This window comes from Bos mutus, chromosome 1, assembly GCF_027580195.1.
Source record: "Bos mutus isolate GX-2022 chromosome 1, NWIPB_WYAK_1.1, whole genome shotgun sequence".
Classification (NCBI taxonomy): Eukaryota; Metazoa; Chordata; class Mammalia; order Artiodactyla; family Bovidae; genus Bos; species Bos mutus.
Window position 1 is genome coordinate 147,347,495 of NC_091617.1, and position 14,030 is coordinate 147,361,524.

At 45.9% G+C, this 14,030-nt stretch overlaps 1 protein-coding gene across 2 annotated transcripts in view; it reads right to left on the minus strand.

Annotated features, from left to right (window-relative positions):
• Nucleotides 1-317: 317 nt before the first annotated feature.
• Nucleotides 318-14,030, minus strand: part of OXNAD1 (oxidoreductase NAD binding domain containing 1) — a 51,905-nt gene continuing 38,192 nt past the window's right edge. For both annotated transcript variants that reach the window (XM_070377115.1, XM_070377117.1), the window contains 4 exons: nt 13,886-14,027; nt 2,419-2,661; nt 1,548-1,656; nt 318-873 (listed from right to left, as the gene is read on the minus strand). In XM_070377115.1, coding sequence (XP_070233216.1) covers nt 719-873; nt 1,548-1,656; nt 2,419-2,661; nt 13,886-14,027 — 649 coding nt within the window. In that variant the 3' untranslated portion in view covers nt 318-718. The remainder of the gene's footprint in view (nt 874-1,547; nt 1,657-2,418; nt 2,662-13,885; nt 14,028-14,030) is intronic.

Genomic DNA, 14,030 nt, shown 5'->3' on the forward strand with positions numbered 1-14,030 from the left:
CAGACACTGAGGGCAGAATCACAGAGAACACAGCACTCATCGTCACCTCGGTCCCGGAAGAGAAGCCACCTCACACGTGGAGCGCTGAGACAGACAGCCAAGACATGGGCCTCAGAAAAGGTTTCATCTGAGGAGAAACTCACAGTCAGGATACATACTTAGGATATTCATTAACAGAAATATGCTGGATGTTCAATACCCTAAAGCAGTTTTCCCAACAGCTTTCTATTTCCAAACCCAACTTTTAACAGTCTCAAGAAACGAGGCTGCAGGCCACAAGAAGGTAAACTAAGACATTCAACAGAAACCATTCCAAATGATCTCACATTTACGTTTATTCAACAAAAGATACATACGTGGCTGTCAAATTATTTAAAGAGCCTGCATTTCACACACAAAACAGTAGTTTCATATGGGTGAAGGATGTGTCTTTTTTCCCTTGAGAGAAAATATGTATTGACCAATTCAAGGTACACCATGAGATAATCAGTTATTCATAAAAGAAAGTCAATGTAATAAAAATCAGTTTAATTAATGAAGTTTTTGCAACAAGTTTATCGTTTAACTGTCAGCTGCTTTTACTTGTTTCTCCAATTGGGCAGAGTCCACAGCCTTAAAAAGAGAGTGGGCAGAGGAAAATCACAGGCCGAACCACAGAGCGCCCTGTGTGTGAGCCTCGCAGGCCTCATCTGCCTCCTTCTCCCGGCCCCGCCTGCCGCTACCACCACTTCTCAAAGCAGATGTGCTCTCTGGGGACGTGGCTGCTCTCCAGCTCCTTGGAGAAGAAGTCTGTCATGGGAGGTGGACCACAAATGTAGAACAAGGTCTCTTTCGAAATGTGATCTCTTATCTCCTTCTGCGTTATTCCTCCTTCTGCCGAAAACACAGAATAGACACCAAGTTGAGCCAGATGCGTCTGTACTGAAAGGAGGAAGCACTGACCACAACTTGGCAACAGAGTTTATTTTCAATAACTGGGCCCAGAGGTTGTGCCCCGAGTCATCCACGCATTGGCTCCTGTGGGCGTCCAGGCCGGATCCCAGCTGACAGCGTGTCTCCAGGCTTCCTGAAGCCACAGCGAGCAACGCGGGCAGCCGGTCACCACACACTCTCCAGACAGGGCCGCGCAGCGTGCTGGTCTTTGGGACAGATTCAAAACTGCCTTCAGCAAAGTAACTAAACTGCTTTGTGAGAAATCCTTCCAGGAGGGGAAACCACGAAAAATTTAAATGACTATTCATGGCAAATGGAACTGATTCAGTCAAAGCTGGAGGATAAATTCTCTGTATGCATGTTACAGCAATGACGCAAAGGTCCCCTAAAAAATGCAGAAAATAAATTTTTAATATAGGCAGCAGGAGATCTGTATATAATAAGTGAACCCAACTAATCTCTCCTTATGTTTCCATAATGAATCATCTCTCAATCCCCCAGGTAGTGACATTCCCAGCCAGCAAATCCCAACAATAAAGCATTTACACTCAACCAACTGGTACATCCACACGGCAATGGCATGGAGACGGTGAAAACACCTTTTGGGGACTCACCCGTGATGTACGGTCTGAGGTCTGCAGTGATTTGTGTCGTCTGTTTTGTAACATGCAAACTGCAGGCAATCTTCTCAGGAAATTCATTCACTAGATCGAGGATATTTTTCTGGAATGTCAAACGTATCTGGTCACACGACAATTTTAAAAAACCAAAACAGATGTGCACCCCCCGGACGCCGAAGCTCCACTGCCAATTCTGCACACGTCCGCTGCTCGGCTCTCCACTTAAGAGAGGCATTGTTTGCAGCCGGGCAGGCCAGAGCAATCTGAGTGCGGGGGGCTATTTGCCTTTAATTGAAATCTGAATATGCTAACAAGCATATTACTAACTCTCTAGGAGTTTTTGCTTTTTTCTTTTCTCTCAGGCGTGGGCAATTAAGCAGCAGTTTCAGTGACCACAGTTGTGTCTTTTAACTGTTTCTGTTCTTTTGTTCATCCTTGCAGCTGCAAAGCCACCCAGAGCGACAGGCTTCTCCCTCAGAGGGACTTAGTTCCTGCAGATGCAGCTCATGGGGGTTTCACGTATTGAGCTGGGTCACACCTACTCTTGGGGCACCCAGCCCACTCGTAGGCCTCTTGACCCTCTGGGGAGCCCCAGGGGCAGGCTGAATTTTTCTGCTCACCCACCTCCAGACTCAAGCCCGCCAGACCTGCCCTCTTCTGTCACTGCACTGGGAGCCTCCTTAGCACTAGCTTTTTAAATAGTTCTGGGCAGGATAGGATGTGCTGATTAATTCTCTCTTGAACAGGGTTCAGCCTTTCAAGCCTCTGGTTTGAACTGCTGGAGAGAAGAGCGAATGGAGAGAAGAAAGGCCCGTGCCACAAGCCTGCTCACGCCCAGCTAAACGAGACGCACACTGCTCCCCACCTTGAACAGGAGCTCGCTGGTGTCTTTCGCGCTGTACAGCAGTCTGACTGTCCCCATCTCATACCCCTGTCCCTTGCTTGCCCGCTCTCTGAGGAGGTCGGCCGCGTGCCGCAGGATGGAAAGCAGGGGGTTAATCCCAACACCTCCCGCGATCAACACGAGGTTTCTGGAGGCGTCCGTGGGCTGCGGGTCGAAGAAGAACTCCCCCCCGACTCTCACAGCCACCTCAGAGTCCAGGGTGCACTGCGGGGGACAGAGAAGAGACGTCAGTCCTCTGTGGCAAAGGCCTTACACCAAATGCTCGTCCGTAGTAAGGCTGAGTGTCTGCCCCCGGGGTGTCTATCAGTTTCTAGGCCCATCTTCACTCACTCACAGTGGCTGTAGGGCCATGAACTGATTCCACTCGCCCATCACCCAGGCTGTTGCGCGTCCACCTTCGTGACGCAGGTGGCACAGCTACACTGGATGGAGACAAGGAGGCCTGCCTCAGGGACTCTGCCACATGCTGACTTTCTGGGTGATGAACTAGCTGGCTTGTGCAGAGGCCCTGGGCCCAGGGGACAGCCTGGAAGCAGGAGGTGAGGACCACTCCCACCCCTGCAGGCAAAGGGGCTACGCCGGGTAAGGACACTTACACCAGGGTGACCATCAGAGCTGCACACGCTGGCTCTCCAGGGGGACCACGCTGCCCCAACGGGGGCATTCTGGAGGGTGTAACCGTGATCTGAGGAACCCAGCTGGCATTTAGAGGGCGGTGCCCGAGATGCAGGATGTGAACTCGGGTGTCCCAAAGCTGCTCCTACTAAGCAAACGGCTAAACCTGCAGGAGATCCGTGGGCCAGTTTCTGCGGGTAGTTTGATGCCAGCCATCTGGGGGGCATTTACACCACAGCAATCAGCAGATACAACAAATGAGGACTTTTTAAAGTCAGAGAGCTGGTCTGACAGCACACTGTGATCTGTAACGCACACAGGCTACCCTGCATGATGTCTTTCTGAACGATCTTCAGGACGTTCATGGAGGTGAAACCAGTTCGCAAGGATCTGAGACTAGACCCTAACTCATTTCATAAAAAAAACCTGAAAGGAGTATTTGCACGGATCTAATGTCACCTGAATCTTCCAGAATGTTACTGCCATGTAGACTGTACGGTACTGTGTCCAAAACTTTACCAAGCATGTTCACTGTTCTAGAAAACCGGATCCGAGGGTGCAGCACGCATGGGTGGTCCTGGCGACAGCTGTGCACCATCTGCATTTGCAGACGTGTATTCACATGCGGAGATCCTACGCCTAGGAGCAGGAGCCTGACTGACTGCTTCAGCCTACCTTCTAGTTTCCTGGGCTTCCCTGGTGGCTCAGCTGGTAAAGAATCCCCCTGCAATGCAGGAGACCTGGGTTCAATCCCTGGGTTGGGAAGATCCCCTGGAGAAGGGAAAGGCTGCCCACTCCAGTATTCTGGCCTGGAGAATCCCATGGAGTGTATAGTCCATGGGGTCGCAAAGAGTCAGACATGACTGAGTGACTTTCACGTCACTCACCATTTTTATGCTGAAGCACAGTCTGATTATGGATCACTTTCCTTTGCTTCTCCTTTGTATTATACTTTATACTATAGACAGCATATTAAAAGACAGAGAGATTACTTTGCCAACAAAGGTCTGTCTAGTCAAGGCTATGGTTTTTCCAGTGGTCATGTGTAGATGTGAGATTTGGACTGTGAAGAAAGCTGAGCGCCGAAGAATTGATGCTTTTGAACTATGGTGTTGGAGGAGACTCCTGAGAGTCCCTTGGACTGCAAGGAGATCCAACCAGTCCATCCTAAAGGAGATCAATCCTGGGTGTTCACTGGAAGGACTGATGTTGAAGCTGAAGCTCCAATAGTTTGGCCACCTGATGCAAAGAGCTGACTCATCTGAAAAGATTGAAGAAAGATTGAAGGTGGGAGGAGAAGGGGACGCCAGAGGATGAGATGGTTGGATGGCATCACCAACTTGATGGACATGGGTTTGGGTGGACTCTGGGAGTTGGTGATGGACAGGGAGGCCTGGCGTGCTGTGGTTCATGGGGTTGCAAAGAGTCGGACACGACTGGCCCACTGAACTGATGATGTGGTTTTTTTTTTTTTTTTAATATACCTGATTACATGAACTCTGAATTTCATTTTGGAAATGGAAGGGGGCACTGGATCTGGCAGTGTTGAGAACCCCTAGTTTGGAGAAAAACACGTTGATCTAGGGGTCAGAAGGCTGAATCTTATTCAGAGCCCCTAGGAATCAGCAAGCCCGTGTGCTCCTCAGAGCCTCTGCTGCCACACCTGGAAAATGGGCTCCCACCCCCGTCCTGCTCACTGCCCCTGGGGTGTGGTGGGCATCGCATGACACTGTGGGGAGGCCCCTGGCAGCAAGTGCCACATGGAGGGTGTTCTGGTCATGTGGCTATAACAGAAGAAAAGACGCAGAGGCGCCTGCCTCCTCCTTTCCTGTCACCAAAGGAATCAAGAATCCTATATCAGGGGCATTCCTGATCAAATCAACTGAGTGGACTCCCTCCTAAGGATTCTGAAGGCCAACGCTGAGCACTCACCCAGCACCCTGCTTGACAAGTATGCAGTAAGTACTTTTTGATATGAATTTAATTTGGGGCTCTATCACTCAAAGAGTTAAAATTTAGAAATCTAAGAAAAAATGAAAATTCTTTGAATTCACAAATAATTTGGTCAAGAGCTGCTAAATGAATGGAAATCCTCTCTCTGAGTGGGGGGTGGGGGGTGGGAGTGGTAACTGAACTTAACTATTCTTAACTATTAAACCTAGATAGCATATTAAAAAGCAGAGATATTACTTTGCCAACAAAGGTCCGTCTAGTCAAGGCTATGGTTTTTCCAGTGGTCATGTATGGATGTGAGAGTTGGACTGTGAAGAAAGCTGAGTGCCGAAGAATTGATGCTTTTGAACTGTGGTGTTGGAGGAGACTCTTGAGAGTCCTTTGGACTGCAAGGAGATCCAACCAGTCCATCCTAAAGGAGATCAGTCCTGAGTGTTCATTGGAAGGACTGATGCTGAAGCTCAAACCCCAATACTTTGGCCACCTCATGCGAAGAGTTGACTCATTGGAAAAGACCCTGATGCCGGGAGGGATTGGGGGCAGGAGGAGAAGGGGACAAGAGAGGATGAGATGGCTGGATGGCATCACCGACTCGATGGACATGAGTTTGAGTGAACTCTGGGAGTTGGTGATGGACAGGGAGGCCTGGCGTGCTGCAATTCATGGGGTTGCAAAGTCGGACACAATTGAGCGACTGAACCGAACTGAACTATTTTAAATACATAGGAGATTTTTACATGAAGGATGGTATATGAGTTTTCATTTTTGACATAAGAAATTAGCAGCAAGGGCACATTCCATTAGGAATAACTAAAACCCAGGAACTGCAACACTGGCTACCAGGTGCTTTTAAAATGCTCCTTCCCTACAAGTCTCGAAAACAGAAATCTGCAGAGGCTTGACCTAATGACAACAGTGGAGTTCATCCCTGTCTAACCCCCTCCCCTTCTTGCTTGCCTATATATTTCTCTCTTTATCTGTAAAAATCGAAGAGTAAAAGAGGCTAAGAAATGGGAGAGAAGACATTTTATCCAATGGTCACCTTTAGCGTGTTTAGTGATGACAACAAGCAAAGCCTTTAGGTTATTGTTTTTAGAAACCAGAGTATTTTCAACTCTAAAGTTGGCAAGAAAATGTGCCCCAGGGAAAGATAATACTCAAGAAGCCTGTTGTCTCTTTAGTGACAAGATGATCTTCAGGAGATCTATCTCCTAATTTGCTAGCATCTGCAAAGAATCAAAAGCCATCTTTGTCTTTTGTTGATCAATAAAAACCGCCAGGGTAGCAGGAACACGAGGCTTAAAAGTACTGTCGAGTATAAAACACAAGCACGTAAAGGGACATTACCTCCAATTACACAGCAATGTATCTAATTTGGGTATAGATTTTCTACTTGTGAAATAAACAACTTTTTCACAGCAACTGGAGCCCAGCACACAATAGCTGTCTAGAACCCTTTACCCTGCCAGGAGCTTGAGCCAAAGTAGATACAATAAAGGAAAACGTTTATGGCGCTTTATTCCACGTCCCAGCAGAGCAGCCTGCTGCCACCCAGACACTCACGTGCCACTATTGTCCACTCTGATAGCTTAATAAAGACAAATCCTCAGGAGGAAAACAGCCACGTGAGAACAGTTCCAAGAAAAACCTGACTTCATAAAGGCTGCCTGCAACTCCCACTGGGCAGAGTGGAGCAGGCACCACGATTAGGATGTGCATTCAAGCAATGCCACTCGGAGATTTTCTACAGCCTCTTAGAATAAATTCCTTCATTGAAACATCAATGAGCCATGAAACCAAACAGGGAGCTATGGACCAGGACCAGGTCCAGGTCACGTGGGTGGCCGACGGCCGGAGGCAGCGCGTGGCACTGCGGGCCGGGGTGGCTGAGCTCCTTTTATCAGAGCTCGGGGCACAGGGCGCCCCTGCCACTCCCGCCCCAGGGCGTGTGTTATCAGTTCAGGATACATTCTGGAGATAGAAGTAGGGGAAAATCCACAGAGAATCTAAAAAGGAACGAGGTAGCCGAGACCACACCAAATGAAGGACACAGAAGGTCGCAGGGAACACATGTGACAAGAGGCACTTCCCATGGAAACGCTGAGGCAAGCAGCTGGAGACGTGCCTAAACTGACACAGTGTGCGTGTAAGCCTAAGAGTATGTTTTTATGCTGCTGTAGGTTTAGAGATCTTTTAGTTTTTAAAATTATCTTCCAGTAACAGTTTTGTTTTTCTTTTTGTTACAGTTTGATGAATTTTAACACAAACATAGAGAAGTGCAACTACCACCAAAACCAAGATACTGAACAGTCCCGCTAGCACCCCCAAACTCCACTTTGCCATCTATCCCTTTCTGCTCCCACCCTTCCCCGCTCTACCCCATCAAGCACTGGTCTGTTTTTATTGCTGTGTTTCTGTCTTCCAGACTGTAGCACAAATGAGACTGGCTTCTTTCACGCAACACAGCACCCCTGAGAGTCACCTACGTTGGATTGTGCGTCAGCAGCCGATCTGTTTTTACTGCTGAATAACAAATACAGGCAGACCTGGGAAACACTGCAGATCCGGCTCCAGACCACTGCCATGAAGCACCGAAATCAAGAGTGCCTGCTTGTGCACGTTCAGTCATGTCGCACTCCTTGCGACCCCATGCACTGTAGCCCGCCAGGCTCCCCTGTCCATGGAATTTTCCCAGCGAGAATACTGGAGTGGGTTACCATTCCCATCTCCACGGGATCTTCCTGACTCAGGGATCAAAGCTGCTTCCCCTGCACTGGCAGCAGGTTCTGTATCACTGGGCCACGTGCTGGAGCACAGCTACTGCTCGCTTTCCCAGTGAGTATAAGTTATGCTTACACTATACTTCAGTCTTTGAAGTGTGCAATAGCATTATGTCTTAAAAAAATGCACATACCTTAATTGAAAAATACTTTATACTATTAACACTAAGCTACAGCAATCAAAACAGTTTTGTACTGGCATAGACAGACAGATCAAAGGAAAAGGTCAGTAAGCCCCGAAATAAATCCACACTTATAGCCAATTAATCGATGACAGAGGAGGCAAAAATGCACAGTGGAGAAAGGACAGTCTCTTGACTAAAGTGGTGCTGGCAAAACTGGACAGCTGTATGTAAAATAATGAAATAAGAATGTTCTCTAACACCGTCCAGAAAAATAAAACCTCAAAATGGATTAAATACCTAAATGTTAAGACCAGATACTATAAAACTAGAGGAAAATATAGGCTACTCTCCGACAGAAATCAGAGCAATATTTTCTTGGATCTATCTCCTAGAGTAATGGAAACAAAAAAACAAAAATAAAAGAATGGGACCTAATTAAACGCTTTCCTTTGCATAGCAAAGGAAAACATAAACAAAAAGACTACAGGAAAATATTTGCAAATGCTGCTACCAACAAGGGTTAATTTCCAAAATATACAAACAGCTCATACAGCTTAATATAAAAAGGCAAAAAAAAATTAAAACATGGGCAGAAGACCTAAACAGACATTTCTCCAAAGAAGACACACAAATGGCCAACAGGCACATGAAAAGATGCTCCATATCACTAATTACTGGAGAAATGCAAATCAAAAAACTACAATGAGGAACCAAAAAACTACAATGAGGAACCACCGCACCTCACTCCTGTCAGAATGACCATCATCACAAAGTCTACAAATAAGAAATACTAAGAGGGTGTTGGTAGGAATATAAACTGATACAGCCACTATGGAGAACAGTATGGAAGGTCCTTAAAAACTAAGACTAGAGCTCCCATTTGACCCTGCAATCCCAGTCCTGGGCATATCTAGAGAAAACTAATTTGGAAAGATACAGGCACCACTATGTTCACAGCAGCAGTATTCAGTCGCCAAGACACGGGAACAACCTAGCTGTCCATCAACAGATGAATGGATAAAGAAAAGCCACCACACAAATGCAACGGGCTAGTAGTAGTAGTAGTGCAGTTGCTCAGTCGTGTCCGACTCTTTGCGACCCCATGAACCACAGCACGCCAGGCCTCCCTGTCCATCACCAACTCCTGGAGTTCACTTAGACTCACGTCCATCGAGTCAGTGATGCCATCCAGCCATCTCATCCTCTGTCGTCCGTCCCCTTCTCCTCCTGCCCCTATTCCCTCCCAGCATCAGAGTCTTTTCCAATGAGTCAACACTTCGCATGAGGTGGCCAAAATACTGGAGTTTCAGCTTTAACATCATTCCCTCCAAAGAAATCCCAGGGCTGATCTTCAGAATGGACTGGTTGGATCTCCTTGCAGTCCAAGGGACTCTCAAGAGTCTTCTCCAACACCACAGTTCAAAAGCATCAATTCTTCAGCGCTCAGCCTTCTTCACAGTCCAACTCTCACATCCATACATGACCACAGGAAAAACCATAGCCTTGACTAGATGAACCTTTGTTGGCAAAGTAATGTCTTTGCTTTTCAATATGCTGTCTAGGTTGGTCATAACTTCCCTTCCAAGGAGTAAGCGTCTTTTAATTTCATGGCTGCAGTCACCCTCTGCAGTGATTCTGGAGCCCAAAACATAAAGTCTGACACTGTTTCCACTGTTTCCCCATCTATTTCCAATGAAGTGATGGGACCAGATGCCATGATCTTCGTTTTCTGAATGTTGAGCTTTAAGCCAACTTTTTCACTCTCCTCTTTCACTTTCATCAAGAGGCTTTTTAGTTCCTCTTCACTTTCTGCCATAAGGGTGGTATCACCTGCATATCCGAGGTTATTGATATTTCTCCCGGCAATCTTGATTCCAGCTTGTGCTTCTTCCAGCCCAGCGTTTCTCATGATGTACTCTGCATAGAAGTTAAATAAGCAGGGTGACAATATACAGCCTTGACGTACTCCTTTTCCTATTTGGAACCAGTCTGTTCCATGTCCAGTTCTAACTGTTGCTTCCTGACCTGCATACAGATTTCTCAAGAGGCAGGTCAGGTGGTCTGGTATGCCCATCTCTTTCAAAATTTTCCACAGTTTATTGTGATCCACACAGTCAAAGGCTTTGGCACAGTCAATAAAGCAGAAACAGATGTTTTTTTGGAACTCTCTTGCTTTTTCGATGATCCAGCGGATGTTGGCAATTTGATCTCTGGCTCCTTTGCCTTTTCTAAAATCAGCTTGAACATCAGGAATTTCATGGTTCACGTATTGCTAAAGCCTGGCTTGGAGAATTTTGAGCATTACTTTACTAGCGTGTGAGATGAGTGCAATTGTGCGGTAGTTTGAGCATTCTTTGGCATTGCCTTTCTTTGGGATTGGAATGAAAACTGACCTTTTCCAGTCCTGTGGCCACTGCTCAGTTTTCCAAATTTGCTGGCATATTGAGTGTAGCACTTTCACAGCATCATCTTTCAGGATTTGGAATAGCTCAACTGGAATTCCATCACCTCCACTAGCTTTGTTTGTAGCGATGCTTTCTAAGGCCCACTTGACTTCACATTCCAGGATGTCTGGCTCTAGGTCAGTGATCAATCACATCATCGTAATTATCTGGGTCGTGAAGATCTTTTTTGTACAGTATTCCTGCCACCTCTTCTTAATATCTTCTGCTTCTGTTAGGTCCATACCATTTCTGTCCTTTATCGAGCCCATCTTTGCATGAAATGTTCCGTTGGTATCTCTAATTTTCTTGAAGAGATCTCTAGTCTTTCCCATTCTGTTGTTTTCCTCTATTTCTTTGCATTGATCGCTGAGGAAGGCTTTCTTATCTCTTCTTGCTATTCTTTGGAACTCTGCATTCAGATGCTTATATCTTTCCTTTTCTCCTCAGCCACAAAAAAGAATGAAATAATGCCACGTGAAGCTACATGGATGGACCTGGAGATCGTCATATTAAGCGAAGTAAGTCAGAGAGAGAAACACAAATATCATATATCACATATGAAGTCTAAAAGACGATACAAAAAATGTATTTACAAAACATTTCTGTGAGAAACAGACTCACAGACATACAAAACAAACTTATGGTTACCAAAGGGGAAAGCAGGGGAGAGAGAAATGCAGAGTGTGGGATTACATCCATGCGCTACTACAATTAAGACAGTAAACAACAAGGACCCACTGCACAGCAGAGAACTGCATTCAGTGCCTGTAAGCGCCTAGAAGAGAAAGGGGTCTGAGAAAGAACGCACATGCACTTGTGAACAGCTGAGTCACTGCTGTGCATCTGAAACTAATACAATGTTGTAAATTACACTAATAAAAAAATTGCTTCATAGAAAACCTTTATTGCTTAAAAAAAAATGCCAACAAACATCTAACAGCGCAGGGTTGCCACAAATTCAATTATCAGTTCAGTTCAGTCGCTCAGTTGTGTCTGACTCTCTGCAACCCCATGAATCGCAGCATGCCAGGCCTCCCTGCCCATCGCCAACTCCCGGAGTCCATCCAAACTCATGTCCATTGAGTCAGTGATGCCATCCAGCCGCCTCATCCTCTGGCGTCCCCAAGAACACAATTGCCCATAATGTGTAGTAAAGTGGAACACAGCACAGCAAGGTCTGCCTGGGTGCTGTCTGAATGCATCGCAGCTCCTTCACCCATTCGCCTGCTGAGGGACGTTTGCATTGTTTCCAGGCTTTGAGGACTATGAATAGAACCCCTATGAAGATTCACGTTCAGATTTCTGTATGAACAATTCTTTTGTTTCTCTAGAATGAATACCCAGGAATCACACCACTAGGTATTCCGTCAAGTGTGTGTTGGTTTCACATGAAACTGCAGAAGTGTTTTCCAGGACAGCTGTAGCCCTTGCACTCCCGCTGACACTACAAGCAACATGAGAGTTCCAGTTGCTCCACGTCACTGGCATCACTTGCCATGGTCGACACTTTAAATCTCAGACATTCTAACAGGTCTGCAGACGTAGCCCACTAGGTATGGTTTTAACCTGCATTTCCCTAATGATGAATGATGTGGACTGTCATTTCACTGCTTACTTGTCATTCTAATATCCTTTTTAGGCAAGTGTTCAATCCTTTGTCCATTTAAAAATTAGGTTTGTTTTCTTTTTGCTGCCTTTTGAGTTCTTTATACATTCTGGATACAAGTCCTTTGTTGGATATCTAATTTGCAAGTGCTTTCTCCTAGGCTGTGGCTTGTTTTTTTAACTTCTGTTAATAGTGTATTTTGCAGAAAAAAAAGGTTTAGTTTTGATTAAATTCGATATATAAATCTTTCCTTTTATGGATCTTGCTTTCTGTGTCATGTCTAAAAACTATCTGCCTGCCCTGCTGTTCAGAATATTTCCTATGTCTTCTAAAACCTTATAGTTTTACATTTTAGACATTATACCTACAACATATTTTAATTTTGAATATAAAGTGTGAGATCTAGGTCAGGGTTCTGTTTTATTTTTGCATATGGACAGACAACTACTCAGCACTGTTTGCTGAAAACGTCACTGCTTCTCCGTTGACTTTCTTTAGCACCTTTGTCAAAGTTCAAAAGGTTGTATGTGTCAGTCTATTTCTGAACGCTTTAATTTGTCCCTTTGATCTGTATGCCTACTCCTTCACCAATACTACACTGTATTGATTATTGTAGCCTTATTTTAATCTTGAATTTGAGCAATATGATTCCTCACACTTTAGGCTTCTTTTTCAAAACTGCTTTTGCCATCTTAGTTTCTCATCCATATACATTTCAAAATCAGTTTGTCTTATCTACAATATTTGCAATCAGCACACTCTGTTTTGTGATCCCAGGTGGCCCATGGTAAAGAATCCTCCTGCTAATGCAGGATATCCAGGTTCAGTCCCTAGGTCAGGAACATCCCCTGGAGGTGGAAATGGCAAACTACTCCAGTACTCTTGCCTAGAAAATCCCATGGACGGGGAGCCTGGTGGGTGGGCTACAGTCCATAGAGTCGCACAGAGTCAGACAAGATTTAAGGACTAAGCAGGCACGCACCCATTCTCCTTTCTGGTAAAGAGGAGAAGAAAGTGCCTGGGATGGGATGGAGATTGTTGGTAAGTAAAGAAGGCACAGTCTAGTAATGAAGGGGATGGCAGTAAAAAAAAAAAAAAAGACAAGGATCAGAAATCAAGAAGACAAATCTTTTCTGAGCTCACTCTTTGTTATCAGAATTCTAGTAGCTAGTGAGGAGCAGCATAGGGCTGTGCTGAGTCCCACAGTGAACCATGAGTCATTAGCGGCAAATGTGGACTCCGTCTCAGACTCAAGAGTGAAGAGCTTTCCAGAGACTGAAATAGAGAGGCAACCGCCCCACGGGTTTAGCAGTGCTCAGGTCTGGGCAGGAAAAGTATGTGATCAGAGACTGTTTCCCCCCCACATAATGAGAGAACAGTAGCTTAGTTCCCTTCATTTAGGATAGTGAGGATGAAATAATCTTATTAATAGAATTACCACTGACAAGACACCCAGAGAGCCAATTTTCAAAAACTCACGTATAAAGTAAAATGCCTTAATTCTGTAGTAGGATTCACCTGAGTACTGTCTGCTGACCCAGAAGGGATCTCCCGGCCCCAGGGCACCCTTGCATCACCCTTAGTGCGTCAGAATGATTCTGCTTCCTGGGGACCTCCTTGGTGGCCCCGGTTTAAGACCCCACCTTCCACTGCGTGCGGTGCAGGTTCTGTCCCTGGTTGGGGAGCTAGGACCCCACAAGCCACGTGGCACAGCCAAAAAGTAAAAAATAAACAAACATGCTGCTCCTATACCCCTTCTGGGATCTGAATTCTGGACGGAAGGCAGCTCTCTGTGGGCGTGTGCCCTGTGCACCCAAGCCTAGGTTCCTTACATGGATTAAGTGAGCTGAATTTTGTGAGAGACAGAGAGCCCAGGTCTCCAAGTTTAAACAGAGGTTTGCTCACCTGATTGTGGATCCAGAGAGCAGGAGGGTGGTTTGCAAATTTCACTGCCAGTTCTATCATTCTCTCCTGTTCCAGCAGCCTAGGGCTGGAGCATATTGAGAACCCACCAACCACAGAGACTCCTGGGATAAAAAAGTCAACCCTA